General features: G+C 37.3%; 1 protein-coding gene across 1 annotated transcript in view; it reads right to left on the bottom strand.

Moving 5' to 3' along the window:
• CERKL (ceramide kinase like) overlaps positions 1-24,401 on the bottom strand; it is a 42,967-nt gene that overhangs the window by 6,431 nt on the left and 12,135 nt on the right. The window contains exons 3-10 of the mRNA XM_063318108.1: positions 17,607-17,738; positions 10,973-11,036; positions 8,936-9,078; positions 4,443-4,517; positions 3,780-3,957; positions 694-762; positions 206-231; positions 23-131 (exon numbers count right to left, since the gene is read on the bottom strand). Of these exons, the coding sequence (XP_063174178.1) occupies positions 23-131; positions 206-231; positions 694-762; positions 3,780-3,957; positions 4,443-4,517; positions 8,936-9,078; positions 10,973-11,036; positions 17,607-17,738 (796 nt within the window). The remainder of the gene's footprint in view (positions 1-22; positions 132-205; positions 232-693; positions 763-3,779; positions 3,958-4,442; positions 4,518-8,935; positions 9,079-10,972; positions 11,037-17,606; positions 17,739-24,401) is intronic.

Raw genomic sequence — 24,401 nt, 5'->3', positions numbered from 1 at the left:
AATTTCACAAATCCTTACTGACCTGGTATTAGGTGCCAAGCCTCTTGGTGCCACTGAACAGAGACAAGGGATTGCCATAATGCTCACATTCAGGAAGTGACCCTGGATTCTCTGCCACTCATCCTTGCTGTCTAAATATAACATACTGTATTAACTTCAAGTAACCCTAATTACCTTCTATAAGTGATTAAACCTGCAGACTTACCTGATTTAAGTCTCCCTTGCTTCCTTCTAAAAATAATAAAAAATTAAAAGTCACTAAAGGAAGAATAAATAATGAAATAATGAAATACAGCTTGCTTGTCATGTTGTGAAAACAAATTAAATATTTAACACTGAATAAAAGAAAGCAAAAATGTCTTATATGAAAGAAAAGCTTTAGATCCTATATTAACCACATAGAGAGCACGTTTTATTGTTGAAGTAAATATGATTACTTTTAATATTTTCAGACAAAATATAATAAAGGTAAACTACTTATAGCAAAATCTAAATGAAACATAACTCCTTAATATTTCCTTTAGACATTAGCCCCTTTGGGAGAACATTTTCAGTTTACTGTTCAATGCAACTGTCTTAACCTAACCAACATTAGCAACAGTAAAATGATATTGAAACTTCATAGTTAATCAGAATTAATATTATGAGCTAAATGAAGTTTTGTGTTCATCAACTTCTGACTAGTTTACTTACCTATCAATTTTTTGTGCATCTTGTTGTAAATGATTCAGTGGGAGGAATAACAATTCACAATCTTCTGGTCTAAGGATAGAACAAGATCAGTTCCACGCAAGAAGTATATAGAACATATATCTAGATTTGAATATTTAACAGTATATTACAGAGCTTACAGTAGAATGACTGCAGGAAGAGAAAGTATGAGCCCTGTGTGAATAAAGTATTAGAAGACAGATTAACTCCTCCCAATAGAATGAATGAAAAGTGAATGTAAGGGAAGAAGATCTGGAAGCTGCTTGGAACAGAGCGAATGCTTGGTGGAATAAAGAGGTGAAAGAGGCTACGATGAAAAATTAAGCAAGTAAGAGAATAACTTCCAAATATGAGGATGAGAGAAATTGTGTAACAGGTATATAGAAGACAATGGAAAAGAATGTAGTCAAAGAAAGCAAGGAACAGTTAAAAATTTAAAAATGCAGAAAAAATGCAGAGGTATTTTAATTTTTTTTTTTAATGGAAGCATGTCACAGGGCTAAACAAGGAGCCCCCAGCAGAGTGAATATAATAAAAGCTAAAATGGTTAAATGGGATGAAACTAAAGTGATGCAATTGTACAAAGAGTATTTTAGAGATTTGTATGGGAATGATAGTGACATATTGAACAGTGGGTTGAAATAAATGCTATGTTAGTGCCCAAGGAAAAAATGACACAAAAGAATAAATGCTGTCAGTATGTTGAAAAATTATAAAGTATTATTGTTTTTCCTTTACAAAGGGAAAGGCAGCAAAAGTATGCAGAAACTCTGGAGTGATTTGCTTGTTAAGTCTGCCTGAGAAGGTGTTTGGCAGAATTCTGATTGAAAAAGTACAAGATACAACAAGGAGCAAAATTTGGGAAGTGCAGTGTCTTTATGTCAGGCAGGATAGCATAGACAAGAGTTTTACTCTTTAGCAGGTCACTGAGAAACATACTGTATGAACGTGAGAAAGGATGTATACTGCATGGTTGCTGATTTACAGAAAGTGCACGGTAAAGTGAACAGACTTGAAATACAGAACATTTTGCAAGAGCAGTATGCAATGAAAGTAAAGCATCATTAGTTTTACTAATGATCCAGCAATGAGCAAGGGTAAGACAAGGATGCGAGATAACCCCTTAGTTATTTAATTATTTATCAATTTTATATAGCTGCCCATCTCATAAAAAGTGACTCTGGGTGGCGTACAACAATTAATTAAAACCATTAAATACATAAAAACAGTCATTATTAAAATTTAAAACAGACATTATTAAGAAATAAAAACCATACTGCCCAGGAGAGGCGAATATCAGCCACAGTGATGAAGCCATCATAAGATTTCACTGATCTCCTGGGACCCCAGGCCTGGTAACACAGCCAGGTCTTGAGGGACCACCTGAACATCAATAGGGATGAAGCTAACCTCACTTCGGGGGGCGGGGGGGGGAGAGAATTTTCCATATGGCAGGCACCATGGCAGAGAAGGCCCACCTCCTGGGACCTGCCAAGCATACAGTAGATTCCTAATGAATGGAACCTGCAGTATGCCTTCGCTACCAGACTTGGATAAATGTAAACAAATGCCTGTGTGTTGATGTTAGAGATGTGTTGATTGGGTATGTGAAGGTATGGAGGTGATGTGGATTATTGGCTGAGAACACAAATGATTTGCAGTCAATGTTAGATAGATTATATGATGCAACCAGGAGCAATGGATCTAAAAATTAATGTACTATGTGCTTCTGCCCACTTTGTTAAACAGAAATGAAAGAGAATGGTTATGGCAGGAGAAACATTAAAAACCAGCTGAATGTGGTGCTAATGGGTATTTAAGAAGTGTATATGGTAAAAGAAGAAAAGATAGGGTCAAGAATGAATATGGATTGAAAACAAAAGTGAGTGACAAGTATGGAAGACAACTGTTGGGGCGGCTTGATCATATAGAAAAAATGAATGAAGATCAAACCACAAAACAAATATAGGAAGGAAGAATGAAGGGATCAAGGAGAGGCCCAAGAAAGTCATTGTTTGAATGGGAGTTGACAAGATCCTCAAAAAACGGGTGTGGGGAAGGAGAAGATTGAAGAAAAGATAATCATTTTCTGAATGTGGTAGAAGGAAGGATGAGCTGCAGGGACAGAAAGGTATGGAGTGGTATACTGAATGGTACTGTAAACTAGATTTAGTTAGATTTCCTTTCCTTTTTTCTTAACTCCTGCCTTTAATTTCTTTAGCTCACTACTTCTCACCCTGAATAACACAGCTTACCAAAAAGTGTGATGGGGATGGACTGATGGATGGACAGGATCTAACCTATGTGGCAGAGAACCTTGTAGACAGAGGGGTAAGGAGCTGACTAGCGAGTAACAGAAACTCTCCAAGACATACATAGAGAATGTACTGAAGTTTATTCTTCCCAGTCCCTTGGGTATTCAGGGACAGGGGTTGAAAACAAAAACAGACTCTTTGGAACCTCAGCAGTCCAAACCAAAAACTCAAAGTAACATTCAAAATAAAATACCTAACTCTATCAAGAAAGTAAACAGATCTGACAGCGGCAGTTTGAGGACTCTTCACCTGCTCTCGCACCAGCAGCGCCAACTTACTTGAATAGTCTCTGGCCCTCTTCCCTCCCTCTGAGTAAGGCTTTCCAGCATGAGGAACCAGCTCTCTTTTCTCTGCCTGGGCAATGAACTGAGTCCTAGTCAGGCAGCACAGAAGGGCAGGGGAGTTTGTTTATACAGGCCTGATGAAGATAATCCAGCAGGTGCCTCCTCTGTAGGCTTCTCTTTGTCACCCTCTGGCATCTGCCATTGCCCTCAACCTCCTTCTTCTCTAACCCCCACCTCTGCGCTTTCTTCAGAGCAGCCCTTATGCTTAGCAGGCACTGAATCTGCAGCCACTCATGCTCTGGTGCTATGGCTTACAAGGAGGCTGGTGTTTTCACCACAACCTAAATTATTGTTACTTCAGATTTCTGGAAATTGCTAAAATTAGAGTCAAAATAATCTAATTTGTATAGCATGATTTTTTTTTTTTAAATTCTAGATTAGCACCAAAATTATTTCAAATTCATCTTACTTGAGGCTTGCTAGTGTCTTGATTACAGCAAAATCTTTACGACGATTTGATGGAATCCAACGATGCTTTTCAGCCAAAGCTAGAGTCCTTGATCCAAAGCCAAACATAGAAGAGAATCCAAAGCGAAGTAGCTTGACAGGGCTACTGAAAGTGCACATATCCACTGACTGTAGGTGCCCTAACATTGCGACATTAATACAAACATATATATACATATGTATATGTACATTTTATAAGTGAACTCATTTCCTAACTTTATTATATCTGCTAATTGTATGGGGGTAGAGGGATCAAAATCCTAGAACACAACTTTGCACAAGACACAGAGTGCATGCCTGTGTTTATATAAATCAAGAGGAGTGTGCCTCGTGATCCTCCAAGGCATTATCACAGTGCACACTGCACTTAAATGGGACATATACACCCTCGACAAAAACAACACCCAGTACCTGTAACATTAGAATAAATTATTTAATATAAATAAAAATAAATAAAAGCAGGGAGAAAGAGCATTCCAGAAAGCATGTGCCATCCCACAGAAGACCTGAATCATAATTTTGACAAACGTTGGATATAATCCTATTTCTTCCACATATAAAAAGCAAGGCCATTGGATATTTAATACTCTATTCCTTTCTAAAATTTCAGATGCACAGTACTTACCCAATATTATATGCAATGCTGCTGTTCGTGTGTGTTGGATTCCATTCAGAGTATGTGCCAAAATATTAGTAGAACCTATAGATATTAAGGTGAGAATAACAAAAAATGAAAGCAAAGTGAATAAACTTCCCCATATGACATTTCAAAATGAATCCTCTAACCCAACATGAAGAATTGTTAAACAGCATTTACAAATTGGAACGATCTCCCAATTAGAGTCAAGAAATATTTAACAACACTATGGCTTACCTCCTTATGCAAACATGAAGTTTTACCATTGGCACAGTAGTGAACTCAACAATCAGATTAAGTTTATTGACCATAAACTTAATCTTTTCTTGGTCATGAACATTTAATTCAACTGAGCATCCAGCTAGTTAAAATGTAATTCTGAATTCATTCTTCATTTATACCTTGATTTTGCAGGTAGCAGTATTAAAAACTATTATTCCATTTCTGCACTAACCCAACCAATGAAATACAATAGATTTGGTCTTCCTGATTTTTGAATTACTACTTTGTAGGATTTGTTTTTCCTTTCCAAGATTCTATCCTTAGGATCTTCAAAGCAAGCCAAGCTCTTAGTGCTTTGGGCATAGAATAAGAGTAAGCTCCCACAGCTAACTATAAAGAACCTCAACAAGTTTACTTAATAACACTAGGAATAGTTAATGATTTTGCTTAGCAGACAAATAAGAGTGCTTAATAATGTCAGGATAATTATACTGAAGGAGCTCCAATCTTGTTTTTGGATTCAGTAGGTTATACTCTGTCAAGATCCAAGAATTCCCAATTTAAGCAGTTTTGGCCTGATTCGTTGGTCTTGATTTACTGCACTATGTGAGCCAACTATTGTTCACCAATTAAGCAAATAACACTTTTGTCATACTCCCTGATCAAATGTTCACAGAACACCCTTATCAGAAGTGCATCCATCTTTCTTGTACCCGTGTCAGCAGACCGAGAGTCGCCGGCAGGGAGTGGGAGCCGGATTGGAGTGTGAATTATTTTGTTTAGGCTAGGTGTTTATTGCCCAAGGCCATCCGGTCGAATTCCATCCAGGCCATCTGTTAGCAAGGGAGGGGCACTCACTTTCGGGGATAGGAGAAGGGAATTTAGAGGTGTCCTGACTAAGCAAGAACCACGCCGAGACGAGGAAGAAGTCTCTACTGCTTTATTATTGCTAAGGTAGACAGAAAATCCTACCAAACTGAAGAAGTGTGGGAAAAACCCAGACAGATAAACCCCCAAAAGTCAAGGCGGGTCTGTTCTATGTCTCTTTGAATGACAGCTCAAACTCTCTAAACTACACATGCGTTTTTGCCCCTGGATAGTGGCCCCCTCCTGTTCACCATCAGTACTCATGACAAGAGGCTTTTGATTTTTAAACTGTAGAACACGCGGGAAAAAGGCATTCATGACTTTTACTTGTATTGGACACTTCGCATCATTAAGCGGTTAAAAGAGCTCCAGCCTCTAGACTGTTATTGAATGAATGCTCAAGCGTTCTAGTCGTTACAACTTTACTGTGATGTATGAACAAACTCTTTGGGTTTCTGATTCAAACCCTAATTATTTCATAAACTTTTCCTTTCTAAGCAAAGACTGAGAATTATTTATTAATTCATTATTATTATAATTACTATTCTCTTGATTAACCTTTATTTGGAACTAACAAGATACTAGTATATAACAAATATTGGTCATGTCTTTATAGTTACAAGTCTTTACAGTCACAATATATGACACATAACTAAAAATAAAGGCTTCAGGAGATTCAAAATTATCTATTTCCCTAGTGATAGCTCTGGGCAGCAATATTAAGGACTGCTTATTAATAGCTATAATAGAAATAAACATTTCTTTTCATATAGTATGGAGGAACAGAGGATGAGCTCAACTAGCCCCAGACGTGATGACGCAGCTAGCTCAAAGCCGAAAGGACGGCTAGCGGCCGACGGTGCTGGTGGTGAACGGCGAATCCGATGTTCTAAGGATCAACGCACCATTGGAACCTGGAATGTAAGATCTATGAGCCAGGGCAAATTGGATGTGGTTATTGGTGAGATGTCAAGATTAAAGATAGACATTCTGGGCGTCAGTGAACTGAAATGGACTGGAATGGGCCACTTCACATCAAGGAAGAGGGGCCAACCAAGGGCAAGGTGGATGGATGATATTCTAGAGGTGACGGACTCGTCCCTGGGGGAGCTGGGGGTGTTGACTGACAGGAAGCTCTGGCATGGGCTGGTCCATGAAATCACGAAGAGTCGGAAGCGACTAAACGAATAAACAACAAAAACAACCAATTTTTATTCCCAAGGATGCCAAACAGCAAGAGTATAGACAAAAGTGTCTATAGTTTATGTAAAGTATGACTAAAAAGGTACCAGACAGAAATTGTGAAGAGAAATGTCCTTGGATGTACAAGCACTCCTGCAGAACAATTAACTTAATTAACCAGACATCATGAATATTCATAAGTCTGTTAATGTCTCCCACATCCAAATAGATAAATGTGATGTAATGACTTCCTAGTCAAGCATATCTAAGAGAATCATGAAAACTGCACCCACACTGTGATGCTTTGCCCAAACCATAATGGAATCTAAGTATCGTAACAATATTTTACTTTCCACAAATTAATTGGAAGCAGGAATACATTGCAAATGAGTGATTTAAGGCTGTAAGATTTATAGTCAATATATACATTTTCCTTTGTTTTATAGCAATTAAATTGCTTTTCCTTTGTCCTTCTAGTTTTTTTCACTCCCTATTCAAATATCTCTATTGAGTTCCTTAGCTATCATTCACATTCATGTGAGTAGCAAGACAACTGCAAGCTTCCTTCATTTTGTCTATAGTATAAATTTATTTGATATAGATCTCAAACTCTTACAGAAACACCTTTGCCCAAATAAGTGTGTGTGTGTGTGTGTGTGTATGTGAATATATACATCTGGGAAACAACAATTTAGCATATACTGCCTATTAAAATTTAGGAGGTGGGTCATACATAACACCTCATTCAAAATTGTAGTTTCTCAACTAAACTCAGATTTAGTCATTTAAGTTTTGCAAAAATGTATGAAACAAACATTCTAATACCAAATGTTTTAAGTAGAAAAAACACCTTTATATTCTTTGGAAAGTCTACCTTCACTAAATGTACTTAAACATTTAAAAATTAAGACATGTATTAAGACATGTATTAAGTGCAACTTAAACAAATTTTACCTCCTTCCAGCCTGACAAAAGTAAGAAAACTTTTATTTCTGTCACAGATCTATAATGAAACAAAACATCTCATTCACTTCTGATACACCTCTACTTAAAATACCAATAACTAAAACATATTAAAGGACAGAGAGTAAGTTGCTGGAAAAATGCCATCTCATTCTACCTAGACCACTTCTCTACCAGCTATAATCAGAGTATTTAATCACTCTCTTTCTTTCCTATAATTTACATTATTTCATGTTTCCCACCTACCAACCACATTATTTGAACTCAGAAAATACCTTTATTTGTCAATTGGAAATGCACAAACCAGAGCAAGGCATTATCATCCCCCAGGAGAACTGATTTCTTTCCCCCTTGTGCATCACAATCTGCTCCAGAGAGCTGGGGTCTTTCAGAGAAAGTCTGGTGACATATAGGGAAATGCAAGAGGAGAAAGAGCTGCTGTCTCCTTCTTGTGAGATTTTTTTTTTAATCTGTTCAATAGTGTCCAATTCCAGGAGTCTGCCTGGACAAGTCCCTGCAGTTTTCTTGGCAAGGTTTTTCAGAAGGGGTTTGCCCTTGCCTGCTTCTCAGGCCTGAGAGAAGGTGACATGCCCAAGGTCACCCAGCTGGCTTTGTGCCTCGGGCGGGACTAGAACTCACAGTCTCCCAGTTTCTAGCCTGATGCTTTAACCTCTACACTAAACTGGCTCTCTTTCTGTGAATATAGCCCAAACTATTTTGCTTTTTATTTTGAAGTTTTACTTATGAGGGCAAACTGATGAAGTAGCATATAAAACATTGGCTCTAAATCTTTACAGGTGATGAATGAAATATCTGACCCCTACTGATAGACTAGGCTAGAGAGGGACCTTCTTACTCAGGGTTGGCATCTCTATGCACGTGGAGCTCTCAAGAATTAACCAGGGTGCTAGTTCAAGTTTGCTGCCTTCTAACCATTGTTCATATAGTAAAATAGAGGCAGTATATTTGCTATACTTCCATAAATGGTTCTCAAGTTAAGGGCAAGCACTGATTTTATAGGAACCATGCTTAAATCTGTGAGAATGACAAAGAAAATAATTTCCATAGTTAAAGACTACTGAATTAACAAGACAAACAATGTATCAGAGGTTCATCTGAAACAAAGGTAAGAAAATAATAGGAAAACAACATGCATTTTTAAAAGATTATGATACATATTATCAAATCTAGAAGAGCTTATGTTAGAACATGCAACCTTCTTTAGATTAACTACTATGTACTTTCACCTGCTGGTATTATCCCAAGAGGAACTTGTGATTTGACTGGTACAAGTGCATTATCACAGTTCTTTCCAGCATCTACCTGGGCTCTAACCAAAAGACCATGAGCAATCTCACTGACAGTGCCATCTCCACCAACACAGACCACCCTACAAAATAACAAATGTGAAATATTACATATAAGACAAAAGAGTCAAGCATTAGATATGATCAGGTTGAAATGTATTATATTCTCCAGATAGCTTATTAGCCAAGCATTAATTTTTACCTCAACCAATACAATAACTTCCAGCTTGACTTTTTTAATCAGTGAAGTCTGATAAGAATGGTCATCCAATGTACATTTTAAAAAATCACCCAGTTCTATGCAAACCATTTTTTCCAGTTTTCCCTACCATCAATCTGCACTGCATCCTAATAATGAATTTTATAACGTACTTTCCACATTACCATTAAAAAGCCATCCCATTTGTAATAGTAATTAATTTTTCAAAAACTTATCATTATTAAATATTTGTAAGAAGGCATGAATTCTGTCAGATGAAATGCCTTAGACAATATATCAAATATGAGTCAAGAATTAATAAGATACCTTTCTGACTCCTTTTATTTCTGAAATCCTTCCCCGTTTAATAATTTCTCAAAAATCCATGCCATCTGTATGGCATGCTACTGAAAACCTAAGCTTACATTTGCAGATCTTAGTGAATAATGTAAACGAGAAGGAGTCAGTCTGGCTACTAGATTTTCACCTCTGCATACACTTGTTGAATTTTTGTGAACATGAGCTCTAATACCTTGATTGAAAGTGACTGTAATTCTTCCCATGGGAATATCTGATGGAAAGGCAGTGGGAGAATTCTCTTTGCACACTAGAACTCCTGTATCAAAAATTGGCTTCTAGCTAATTATGACTTATAATGGTGACTGCATGGGCACATTCATGTGATGTAAGCCTCTTTGATTATTGCACAAGTTTTTAGCATTACGTTTTTATTATTGTAGACTACTTTGGGAGAGCTTCTGCCCTTAAAAGCCAGGCTAGGGCCCATACTATAGTGATGAGGGCAGCAAAGCATCAATACTTCTCCAGGCTTATTGCACTGGCAAAGTGTCATCTAGTGGTTCTGTTTAAGGTGGGCTGCACTCTGTTGGAGAACAATGGCTGAGATGAGCTGACTCACTGGTAGCTCTGACACTGGCCCCGGATGGGACTGCGTTCTCCCTCAAGATGCAGAGCAATAGCTTCAGGGTCCTCCCAAATTCATAACTCTTACCTAACTACTGGATGGAGTCCATAGACACAGGACTCTTTGCCCAGCTTCAACTGGTACATCAATTGTTAGAGGAGGCCCTAACAACAAACCCCTCATTACTTCAAGAATGCATTACTTGGGGCTGCTTCTGAAGACTATCAGTAAATGTCAGGTGGTACGGAATGCAGCAACCCATACACTGAAAGCTGCTTCAGCAGTGTATTGTGGCTCTTCATGGGTTGCCAGTATGTTTCCAAGTCTAATTAAAACTGCTGTTTTTGACATAGCCTTATATGGCTTGGGTCCAGGCTGCCTATGAAATGTCTATTCTGAATGGAATATTTCTGCCCTGCGTGATTAGCCCAGGAAGGCACGCTCCGAGTCTCCTCCCGTCAGGATGATAGTCAGAGCAGGCCATCTCGGTGGCAGCCCTCCACTGCCCCCACCCCGTGGAACAGCTTATCCACCAAGGTTCAGGTGGCACCCATACTTTCAGGTATCAGGAAAGCTATGAAGACTGGCTTTTCCTTCAAGCCTTTGGGATGAGAAATGTCTGTCTTGCAGGGCCTTTTAAATTAAGGTTTTATTGCAATATATTAAATTGTTGTTCTATGGTAGTATAATTTTATGTGAACTACCCAGAATCTGTGTAATTTGGGCAGGATATAAGCTAAGAAATAAATGCACACATTTCACAAATTATAAAAAAAGACTGGTACTCATCTTTCTTTTGCCCAAGTTAACCACATCCTTACAATAAGAAGGAAAAAAATTAAGATATTCTTACCCATGCAATGACTTTAGGTCACATTCCTTGAGCACCCTAAGAGCATGACCTTCATATTCAGTAACTATGTAAAAAAAAAAAATCATTGTAAGACAAAAATAATTTAGTGCCCATTTAAACAGCACTGAACTTCTTAAACTGGTAGGTATCTCTTAGAATCCCTAAATCCCTTTCCAGAGAGCTGTTGTGCACTCAGTGAATCGCCCTGCCCCTTGGAACAGAGTCTCCAAGTTTTGAAAGACCACTGAAAAACTGTTTACTTCTGCATGCCCACGGACTCGAACAAACCATCATTGGATACTCTGCTGGAGGTGGTGCTACATGCCAAGGAAGGACAAGTGTTCTGCAAGAATAGCCTTTTGAGCACTATGCCTCCAGCTATAACATACCCTCAGCAATGTCTGCCTGGTGGTTCCTTCCTTATGTAAGGGAAAGATGTCCTTATCTTGGGCCATTTATGTCCTCATCTACCCTGCTGTTTTTTTAAAGTAGGTCTATTTCTATACATTTAGAATTCTTTCGTTTTTCTATTTGTTTAAGATTGAACTTTTGCAATTGCTAATTTTAAATTGCCATCTATCTTCCTTCCTCTCTCCCTCCCACCCTGAAAATAAATAATAAACAAAGGGTAGAAGAATATACATAAATGTTATTCTATCCCAATAAGGCTACAGAAATAATTCATTTATACAACACTAATTAGTGACATATAAAGAATCAATGTGAACAGGGATGGAAAGAAAATAGATTGGGGCAAAAGGTGTGAAAAATGTTTTGAATTCAAAGCAGTTATTTTGCATTCAAAATGGCTGTTTCACACTAAGGATGGGATATTTTAAATCATTTTGGAGTATTTTGAATATTCTGAGCTTAAAATATTACCCAATCCAAATCGTTTATTTCAAATGCAAAACTGCTGTTCTCAACTTGAAACAGTTGTTTCAAATGCAAAATGGGTCATTTGAAACATTTTGTATACCATTATTGATAGGTTGATTTACAGTTTATTGGCAAGGGCTTCTAACCCTTAATGATTTAACAAATCAACCACAAAATGATTTCTTCTATTAGGATTTTGCTGTTGAAATGCTGGAAGTTTGAATTAACAAACTTTCTGAGCTTTTGTATGACAGGATAATGAGCTCAATTTAACTCTTGTAACACATTAGAAAACCTATTTCTGAGTTAAAAGAATCCTGAGACACTAATAGTTTCAATAGTACAAGCCTTCTGCACCTGCCTCTTGTTTGTGGACTTCATTTGTTCTTTTTATTAAAAGAGAAAATAGATCCAACTGTTTCTGTTTTCTAATAAATATAATCCTTTTATGGTTGCACATGCTCTACAACAGGGGTGTCCAACCTGTTGGCTTCCCTGGGCCACAATGAGTGAAGCGAAGTGTCTTGGGTCACACATAAAATATATAATATAGTTAATGTATATAAATAACAAAACTTCATTTATTTTTTTACATCTTTTTATTATAAATTTTTTAAAAAGAGGGCAACATAAAACTAGTGGGATATTTGACTTTGTTTTTGTGAAACTAATGCCTGTCAGTTCGATGAAAGTGGTTGCAATTCTCAGTGAATTCTCAAGGTGCTCGTCAGAAATTTTAATTCTAATTTTACTCTTCATGTGCTTCATCCTTGAAAATAGTTGCTCACAAATGTCATGAGTAAAAAAGCGATGTCATGAGTAAGGCATGATTGTGAAGCGAGGGGTATTTTTCTCTGGGAAGACAGATTCTTATAAAAGTCTAGTAGAAAGAAATGATCAAATTTTTCTTTGAGTTGAATGTCTGATTGCAACTCTATGCATTCCATTTGAAAATTCGGAGGTAATGTAGTTATGTTGACTGAAAATGGAGTCGAAAATATATCAAAATATTGATTTTTCCAGAAATCTTGAAACCTGTTCTCAAATTCCTGTATCAAACCGAAAAGCGAGGCTGCGTATTTCTTGCTGTTCACAGGACTGTATTTAGCCAACGTATTAAAATGTATAAAATTATTTTCCATAACTTGAGCTTGCCATACTTTAAGTTTCATTTCAAACACTGTTATGGTTTGAAACATTGCAGTGATAAGTTGGTTTTCACCTTGAAGACACATGTTTAACTCATTTAAATGATCGGTCACATCCACCAAAAATGCTAAATCTGTGAGCCATTTTTCATCTTCACGTTCTGGCACAAATTTTCTTCTTGATTCCATAAACGACTTGATTTCATTTCGCAAATCATAAAATCTTTTCAGCATTTTACCCCGACTTAGCCACCGTACTTCAGAAAAGTAAAAGATGTCCCCATAATCAGCATCCATACCTTTAAGGAACTCCTGGAATTGGCGATGATTCAATCCCTTGGCCCTTAGGAAATTCACTGCTTTGATGACAATTTGCATGACATTATCCATTTTTGAAGCTTTCGCGCATAAATTTTCTTGATGTAGAATGCAGTGATACTTCATCAAACGTGAGTTGCTGGCGGCACTTGCATCGTCTTCTACCAATTTTGTAAGTCTCTCACTTTTACCAACCATTGCCAGGGTGCCATCAGTAGATATACTGTTGACAATGCTTAAAGAAAATAGCTTTAATGTCATCTTTACTGCTTCGTACAAATCAAGAGATTTAGTTGTGTCTTTTAATGGCACCGAAGAAGCCATATCTTCAGTGACATTATATTTGTTATCAATACCTCTAATAAAAATGGCAAGTTGAGTTATATCTGTAGCATCAGTACTTTCATCCATCACCAAAGCATAAAATTTGAAATTAGCAGCTTTATTCCTCAAACCTCTTTCGATAAATTTTCCTGTTTCTTCAGTTTGCCTGGCTATAGTCTGGTGAGACAAACTGATTTTAGAAAAATTGCTTTTTTTATCAGGACAAATTATATCTGCCACACTTTCCATACATTGCTTAATAAACTCACCATCAGTAAATGGTTTTGAATTTTTTGCAATCAGATTTGCTACCAGATAACTAGCTTTTATAATAGAGTCCTTTTGAGTTGTGACCTTAAAAAAAAACCACTGTTGAGATGATGGACTTTCTTTCAGTTCTGCTAATTTATCTTTACGACAAATTCCTTGATACATGTCGAATTTGGCAGCATGTTTTTCCGTATAATGCCGTTTCAAATTGTAGTCTTTGAAAACTGACACATTTTCCCTACAAATTAAGCATAGCGCCTTAGTATTTGTCTCAGCAAAAAGGTACTCATCGAAAAAGGTCCATTTTTCGATGAATATTCTTCCTTCATCTGCCATTTTTCTTTTTTTTTCTTTTCTTTTTTGGGTTCTGTTTTCTGTTGAAATGAGGTAGAAGCCATGCTGGAATAAATTTATTTAGGAATATATATATATATTTAAGAAATAACACAACAAGCCCATCGTAAATTGTTTGGTAGGCAAATAAACAAAGCAGAGTTTAATAATCAAATAAGAGTGTAAAATAGGTGAACATAGGGGCACCCAATGCTACATGCACGGCTGCATTCTGGACCAGTTGTAACTTGTGGGTGGTCCTTAAGGGCAGCCCCATGTAGAGCACGTTGCAGTAATCCAAATGAGTTGTAGCTGAAACACTATCATCTGAGCAAAAAAGTGTTGGAGTAAATTTTTATTTCACTGCTGCCATGTAGATCTCAAAAAAACCCACATCAGAATACAAAATGTGAGATTTGGTAGTTTCATGAATTCTGGGGCATTTTTCCTTCTTAAGAATATTTTAAAAAAGAAAATCAATGTCCTATTTTACTTTGGAGATCCACGGACATAATATAGGGGCCCTGATGATCCATGACATAATGGATCTTGGATTTATTAGTTGCAACCAAATCATAAATTACTTAGCTATTAATTGGTTAGGTCTGGTGAGAAATGTAGAAGAAAATAGGAAGAGAACTGAAGGAAACAGAGACTATTGCTATTAACGTAGACTTCAGCTGCTCTCAGATAAATGTTTATTGTATAATTGTCCTTCTTCAACATCAGACCCATAGTACTGACATCATTGGATCCCCTTGAAACTTCTTGATTTGGACTGCTAAAGATCCAGCAAAAGCTGTTTTCTAGCACCAGATGAGATGTCAGGGACATAGAGGAGCTGAATTTGTCAAGTGCAATGTGGCTTAGTTCCCCATTTTTCTACTTTTGATATGCACATTTTCACACTTTCTCCCTGAAGGAGACCTCCAGCGCTGTGTCTCCCAAACCCCTCCTTTGGGAGGAGAGGGCTGGGTAGGCAGCCCCCCACCCTGGCTTCCCAGTGCAAATTTATAGGCTAAGCCTTGCCAGCCCCACCAGGAAGAGAAAGCAGCCCACCTTGTGCTTCTTGCCCGTTGCTGCAAACGCCTGATGGCACGCTCGCCCCAGAGGCAATCTGGGGCTGGCTAATCAGCAACTCACTTCTCTGCCTTGTGGCTTGCAGTGCACCCACCACGCTTCCCAGGCCTCCTCTTTCTTCGACACCCAAATCTGCCCTCCGCTGTGCATGCCCTACCCCGCACCTTCCCTTGGTTGCTGTCACCTGCCAGGCTGATCGCAAGGCATGCGTTGCAAAAAAGAAGTGCAAAATAATGTTTTGGGGCCACATTACTAGCTGTTCAGGGCCACGGGTTGGACACCCCTGCTCTACGAGGTTCTAACCTCAAGCTAATTTCCATTTATCTGTATGGGAAGAGTTATATTTGCAGGTGCCTTTATTGGAGCACCTGAAACCATGGTAATATCTTAATTGCTCTGCACCTTCTCCAAAGGGAAATCATACAGGTGGTTCTAGTTTAATGGCCATTCGTTCAGCGACTGTTCAAACTTATGATGGTGCTGAACAAGCGGTAGTTACAACAAGTCCTCAGAGTTCTGACTGCTGCAGCATCCCCATGGTCATGTGATTGCAATTTCTGACATTCCCTGTCGGCTTCCCACAAGCAAAGTCAATGGGGAAGCCAGCAGGAAGTCAGAAGTCGCAGCTACATGAGGTCCTCACTTAATGACCCACATGGTCCTTGCTTAACAATGGCAGCCAGAACTGCTGTCGCTAAGCAGTGCAGTCACATGACCTTGTGCTTTACAACCACAACGCTTAGTGATGGCAATTCTGGTCCCAATTGCTGTTGTAAACCAAGGACTACCTGTACAGCATGATCAAGATTAGACAGGACTGCCCTTGGTGAAACACCTGCAGTGGGATCAGAAATCATACTGTGCAGAATGAAGAACATTTCGCCTTTCATGCAAGTGACGCAAGGAAAGCAGACCACACATCCAATCCCTCCCAAAGCAATCCACCTATTCTGAGCCTTTCCCCAAGCAGGGATATCATACCTTGGACAAACCACTTCAGGAACCATCTGATGGTTCCACAGAATCATTCTATATTTTCCTACTTAGGAGAAAACAAGAATTGATCATTCTCAGCTGTATCCTGCATGACTCAAAGGACAAATGCCCAATGATGGATCTTAAGTAGGTGGTAGCACCTAACCAATCTTTGCTGACCTTGGAAATAAGCAGGGCTGGCCCCAGTTAGAACTTGGGTGGGAACCACCTGGGAATTTCAAGGTTGTTACCTACACTGGGAAGCAGAGAAAAAGGATTCAGAAGGCAGTGGCAAACTACTTCCATAATGCTGCTAAGAAAACAGTGTGGGCGCTATCTTCAGGAATAAGGCTTGACTGAAGGGCATTTTTGCTGTATTTTGAATGAACAAGTGGTAAGTAAACTTTAGTAACTCTTACACTATTTTATCACTGGTAAGAGTTTAAAACTAAAACTACAGAAAAATTGACTATAACCTAGTTAACTTAAACCTGAAACTACAAAAAAATTAACCATAGCCTAATTAACTTTATTTTGATTGTAGAAAGCATTCAAATATATGAAAAACCATTATTTTAAATTAGTATGTTTTAATAGTCCACTGTTCTGTTTCATTTTGGAAGAATATATTCCTGTATGATTGTCAATGTGTGATTATCAAATTATTATACTGTTGCAAAGAATACTATTAAGTTCAATAAATCTGAAGTCCCTGTAATTTGCCAAATTCTCCTGTAGGAGGCGTGCTAGCCAATAAACCCTGCAGTGTTCTTTGAATTATTATTATTACATATCACAGTATTTTAGTATACGGCACGTATTTAATGTCAACTTATCAATTTAAAAAGTTTAATTCATTTCCATTATTAAAACTAGTAATTAATACATGTTATCTGCCACAGTAAATTAAACCAGCTGTATCTTATTTCTTTGTAATTTAATGCACTTATATATTCAGTAAATATAATATTCAATACTTTTAAATCATCAGGGAAAGCTAGTATTATATTTCCAAAATTAAAACTTTTAAACAAAAACAGGTAAGGGGACTTTCATAGAACACCAATCCCATCTTTGATAAACAACATGCTCTTTTCAAAGGGGACAAGCTTGTGCAAATGGATCTCTGGATTGCCAGATTGCTTTCATACGATTGCTAATACCATCTCCAATCCAGAAATAAGCCCTAGATAATTCAATAGGACATATTTTGTCACAGCCCTGTTCACTCAAAAACAAGTATCTCCAGTATTAGTGACTCATGCAATGTACTGATGGATTAAACTGAAGTCTCTAAAGCATCTTACCAATAACGTCAGTCGTGATGTCAGCAAGCTTGAAGAGGGGAGCAACTTGCTCATAATAAATCCAAGTAGCTTCTTTTTTATGGCTGTTCGGATTGACAAATACTTTTAATGACTTTGGCCGACTTGGAAACCCTAAAAATAAACAAATGTCACAACCCCTTTGCTAACAGAAAGTATGGTTTCAACGTTAACACATGAGGATACACATGCATTTTGAAACAGCAGGGCTTTCAGAGTTCTTCACAACCTTTGCGGGGTGGGGGGGGTAGGGATCTGGCATGCACATTACTTATATCCAACTCCAATATAATCCTGGAACAACTAGAGCACTGACCCACTTGTGTGTTTATAGCTAACAATACCTACTCTAAATGAGTCAGTCCCCATCAAGAGCATTATGTGACAGCTATAATAAAAAAGATTTTAGGTCATAGTTCAAACCTGAAAGAGGGAGAGTGATAAAGTGAGAAGAGAATATTCTCCTGGGAGTATAAGAGGAAATGCCTCTCAGCAAGGATTTGATAATAGTACTCCTTCACAGTTGGCGTAGAGATTTGATACTACAATTTTCAGGATTTGCAGATTATGTATCATGCCACACAGAAGGAGCAGGTGCAAAAGAAATCTGCCCTTGATTAAAAGATAAAAAAGGGGCATGGGGGGGGAAGCATATGCAAAAATCGGAGTGACTGAATTCACAATTTAAATAAAACTTGAGGTTATTCTCCTACTTTGTTTTTTAAAAATAAACTATTCATGATCTTTATCTCAAAACCAATTAATTTCATTCACCACAAATTCTACTCATATTTATTTCCAGCACTTCACAAAAGCAAAAGGGCGTTTGTTCTTTAGTGCAATAGTTACTTTCTGATTTAGCCATCCTAACCCCAGAAAAACAATCACATTTATAGAAGTAATGATATAAAGAAACAGTTCAATTTCTTCTCTTTTTTACTATAATTATAATAGTATAACACTATTACTTTTCGCTAAAGTAAAATCACTAGCATGAAAAACAAGCTGCCCAAGTAGAATAGAAATGTTCATGTTATTCACATGTTTGAAATGTTAAAATGGTTGATCATGTACTGTAAGTTCTGAGAAAGCCATCTTTCCCAGCTACAGTGCCCTCCAGATGTGGGGATTTTCCCAGAATTCTCAGCGACAGCCACGCTGGCTGGGGAAGTCTAGAAGTTGACGTTCATACATACCTAGAAAGTAGCAAGACTGGGAAAGATTGTAACAGGGGCAAGCAACGAAATTGCCATAGTTTCCCCTCCTATAAACAAATGCTGATTCCTTCTGTCTTCTCTTTCTTCTCCAAGCATTTGTCTCAATAGATACAATGCTAAATGCACAAAATTATCCAGGGATAAATATCAGTTACTGTTCATGTGATCCAAGGTTATAAAATTATATCCTTTTATATAGCCTATCATTGCTAGGACAAATGATGTGTACGAAAAACTGTTGCCTTAGCATTTTGAGAGGAAGTGAAGTGACAAAGAAATTAAACCCAATACTGAAAGTAATACTGTATACATGGATGCTTTCCCTGTTGCTTGAGTTCCATATTGCTTTTTGTACGGTCACTACCTGCAGTCCTGTTCAATTCATTAATCCACAGTTTGAATTTTTATTTCTTAGAAGTATCACAATTGCACCCTTCTTCAATCTGGATGGATGTGGTGCTATCCTAATTTGAGAATCTATCCTAACCTAAAGAACTTAAGAAATTCTAGTTCAGTAATTAATATACTCATAAGAGTAATGAGTTTCTTCTTTGATTATTTTGTCTACATGCTGTAACATATTATTCCTTGGGAGCTCTCATTTTTGTAAAGATGATGAGGTTGATGGTGCATCAGGTTCATTCTCTGAAGCCAAGGCAGCAGACGTTGATGGTTCAAAATGCAGGTTCCTTGGGGAGATCCACTGCTTGCCCTCTTCCTCCAGGATCCTCCTCTACTGATTGTATCATGTATTCTTCTCTCCTTTAAGATTCTTACCCTAAAATCCAGATAGTCCTAAATTCTTAAGGCCTATACATTTGTGGGACAAGCAGAAAGTATTTCTCAATCTACTGATAGATCTCAGGATAATTTGTGCTAAATAAGCAAAGATCTCTGACTTCCAATTGATAGCTACAGTAACATTCCTCATATATATCCATTCAGTCATGTCCAATTCCTGGAAATTGCATGGACAAGGCCCTGCACTTTTCTTGGCAAGGTTTTTCAGAGGTGGTTTGCCATTGCTTCCTTCCTAGGACCAACGGAGAGGGACTGGCCCAAGGTCAACCAGCTGGCTTCGTGCCCAAGGCAAGAGTAAAACTCATGGTTTCCCGGTATCTAGCCTGGTGCCTTAACCACTACACCAAAATGGCTCTCTCTTCCAATATATAAACACTCTAAAATAGAACCCTGAAATGAAGAAAACTTCAGGATAATCAGGGACAGATTTGTTTTCGAAGAACTGGGAGCTCTATTTTATTCTGGGGTTCTTTCAGAATAAATTTTGGGAATTAGGATGAATTTTAAGTCTACACCTTTTGACAATCTCCAACTGAAGAATGTTAATTTGTTCTAATTAAACAAAAACCAAAACCAAATAGATTTTGCAAGCCTAGAACTGCCTGTTTCAGAGAAGCATTAGCTGGCCAGACAGACTTGATTAAGCCTCTTCCAACATTACGAAAAACACGGAGAGTTCCACTTTATTCCTTTATCTACCATTCATACAGAACGACCTGTAGCAGGCAGGCTGTTTTATCTGTAGAAGTTGTCACACAATTAAAGACCCTAGAAAATTAAAGTTCACAATAAACTAAAGAGCCTTCATTAAAGAAAAAGAAGAGGCTCTCTGCCACAGATAATCATTCTCATTTATGGAGGGTAATACAATGGATGAGGCTCTCATGCTCATCTCTGCGCTCTCTAAATGTGGGTAGATTGTCCCTTTCTTCACAATGAATAAAGTGGGTTTTAAATAACTTTTTAAAGTAAATCTAGGTATCTGCGGCAGTACCTAGATTTGGAATAAGGAAATGCACAGGAAAGGACTGAGCGGACTCAAATAAAATGGACATCAGGAACCATGCAGAAGAGTATTAGGTTTGGATCTGAGGTTGTAACACAATAATCAATGCATGGAGAGGGCAGAGGAGGGCTGCCCCGCTCATTTCTTGTGTAACCTCCTTCAGTCACTGCATTTAACAAGCCACAGGGAGGGCAAGGGAGTGCCAGGGAAGGATTATGCAGACACAGGGCTCAATCTTAGTCCGATAAATCGTAACAACTCAGGCTGCTACCTCTCAACTTTAAATTAGCAAATGCCCTATCAAAATATCAATAAAACTCTGAGCATCTCCTAACCATCTAACATATTTTCCTCTTCCCCAATTTTATTATTCTGCTAACTTTTAACAAACAATTCAATGTGTTTAAATATTAAATGTTAAGATCCAGCTCTCAGTGCAAATATATAGAAGCTACATTTTGGCACCATCAGAGCTGGCATTTTACTGAAGTGTTTATTATAGCTTTCTCCCCTAAACTGAAGTAGAGCTTTTATAGAGAATAGCCAACTGTTCCTCTGCTGGTAACAAACGTGCTAATATGCACTAGTTTAAACTTGATCTATCAGTGAGTGAATCAATGAACCATGAAAAGTAGGGGTTAATCAGGGTGCTCTGAAAACAAAGGCTCGCAGGGCAGCAGGGACGCTACCCTCAGACACACATCTGTGCTGCTTTCAGTATTTAGCTTTATGGCAGCAGGTTTATGTTTACAAAAGTTAGGAGCCTGAAATGATGTCACTGTCATATATATTATTAATATTTTATACCACAAGCAATAAGAAAATTGCTACATAGAGACAGTAATATTGATATGAATAAACATTTTTCATGCTAACTAGAGATAAAATATAGTTGATGTTACAACTGTTAATGTATAACATTAATGAGATAATTAAGCCTTCATGCATGAAGCTTTAGACACCCATATTAAAGCTTGGTGTGGGAGGCATCTTGTAAAAGAGATTCAGTAACACTTGCTTATATAAATCACCATTCCATCTTTTATTCTGAAAAGACTAATAGATATTGCTAACATGTTCTGCTTTTTAAAATCAGATTTTGAAAGACAGGACAAATTATAAAGTTTCATCTTAGAAAACCTTATCACAGATACATTGAAAGCACTGAAATTACCCTATTCTGGATTTAAAGTTTTGTACCACTATTTCAAAAAACCAACAAATGTTATCCTTCATAATATTTTTAGAATAGTATCTCAGTGAACTGCAAAGCCTAGTTTTAATTTAAGAACTTTTAGAATTCTTTATGGGACTCACCAATGTGCATTACAGTGAGGATTAAAGCACAGTCTATGAATATCAAATCACCTTTGATATGTTAAAACTTGTCATCTTAAAACAAACAAAAGAAATATTACCAAAGTAGACTTTTATTTATCATCAAAGGTATTACTGTTATCTCTGTACAGTGTCAACCATGGGACATGTGCCAAACCACATATATATGATATTTAAGATACTTTTTGAAAGAAAGCTTTTCTGTAGGAAAGTGGTGGTAAGACCAACAGAATCCTTAATATCAGGTTTTATACACACACACACACACACACACATATACACACACACACACACACACACATACATATATACATACACACATATACACAGTATATTCTGTTGTCACAACTTTCAGAAAACCTTCTTGAAACTGACTTAAAAAGAAAAATATTCAATTTTGGTTACAGAACTTTCATTTTTTTTATTTCTAGTTTTTTCGTATGAAACCAACATTTATAACAATCTGATCACACACACAGTAACATGTATTTCTACAATCCCACTAGACAGACATGTACCTATTAAGATCTTTATAAACAATCAAATTAATAATCAGTCTTCTTTTGATACAAAATGATATACTGAAGGTCATGTAACATAAAGCACCTATTTACATAACTATCTATGATTCTATTTTAGTATTTCAGTAGCTGAAATACCAAAAAATGAGGAACCAAAAGAAATTAATATAAAAAAGGATCTCAATAGATGAGAACACAATCCTGTGTATTAAAGCAGGATTAATAAGATTCAGCCACAGTACCACAATCACAAAATGCTATCAGGAAATGGCAGGAGTGATGCTCAAGAGCCTTCTGCTGGAGCTGCAGGTCATGGAATTCCCTCCCTTAGGACTGTAAACCTAATCACTTCAAAAAGGAGGCAAAAGCATTTTAATTCTATCTGACTTTTAATAGTACATAATTTGAGACCGACAGTTTTAATTCTGCTTTTTCTTCTTAATACCATCTTAATTCTAGTCCTAAATTTGCTTTTGGTCTTTGCACCAAAAGACAGAACAAAAATATTGCTTATTAGAATTTTTCCAGGATAACTGAGCTACTTTTGTCAAATATTTATGGCATTACCTATCTTGATTTATACTTGTAGTGGAAAACATTTGAGAAAGACAGTCATCTCACAAAGTCATCCACAATTCCTTCACTTTTCAAGTATAGAAACAAAGAAACTGTCATGTCTATGAAGAAATAGACCCTTGAAACAAGCAAACAACAAAAACCTTGCTGGTGTTCTGGAAGACCCTGAAAACCTGGCAGTTCTCCCAAGCCTTGGGGTGGAGCAGATGGTACCCCCTTATTCAAGGTCATATTTTGCGTTTGTATTGGTGTGCTGTCTGGATTCCCATCTTGTAATTTTCTTTTTAAATAATTATTTTTCTTGTTCTTATTCCTATTTATTGTATTTTTGTTGAGCTCTTTTTTCTCTGAGTGCCCAAAATCAGTTGGAGTCAAGTGGCTTCAAAATTGAATGGATGGATGAATGCTAGCATTGCACAAACTCAGTTAAAACAGCAAACCAGAGTTAGTACAAGGATGACTTCACAATAGCAATTTATTCTTAGGAAACTTAATTTAGAAAATATTGCCCAAGTCAGGCACAATATCCCTTATTATTTAAAAATAATAGATTTATTTTTTCAAAACAGAATGGAGGTTTGCAATCAGCTTAAACATTTTTAAAACAGTTTAAAAGGTTAATTCTAAAGCAGTAGCAAAAAAGAAATGAAAAAATAACTAGAGTAAATTTTAAAAGCTGCAAAAGCACAACAGCTAAATCGAATTAACTAAAAGCCCACATAGCGGCATCAAAAACAACAGAATTATATCTAATCTTTTCCCCTGGGTTGGTGGGCCCTTTTTGTGAACATCCATTAAATGATGATTACCAGTAGGTAAACTATGATTACCAGCTTCAGAGCAAGCCAAGATAGTTTGAAGCAAAGGGATTGTGTGCAAAAAGATCTGTGCATATATTAGGGTAATAAATGTGGTATGATAACCTGAACACAGTTCATTATTGCTAAACTATAATTTATTATTATCGCTAAACTATAATGTAACATGATGGGAATAGGCCATGGGCTTTTACCTCTCATCCTTGCAGTATGAATATCGCTGCAATGAGACTGGAAGCTTTTCTACTATTTATAGTTGTTCATTCTGTTTAATCTGATAACAATGAATCCTGGATGCAGCTTGCAGGCCCCTTTCCTAAGGTAATTGTTTCTGCCCAGCAAACTGGTACTGAAATTATGGAAGAGCACTCCTAACCGATGGTAGTGCCTATTGGCTAGGCAGAAGAGGAGACACATGACAAGAGCACAATTATTCCACCACATGCCTTCTCCTCCCACGTGCCAATCAATCTGCAAGTATGAGAAGAGCTACATGTCCA

Source organism: Candoia aspera, chromosome 1 (genome assembly GCF_035149785.1).
Source record: "Candoia aspera isolate rCanAsp1 chromosome 1, rCanAsp1.hap2, whole genome shotgun sequence".
NCBI lineage: Eukaryota > Metazoa > Chordata > Lepidosauria > Squamata > Boidae > Candoia > Candoia aspera.
This window is presented reverse-complemented; position numbering and strand designations above follow the sequence as displayed.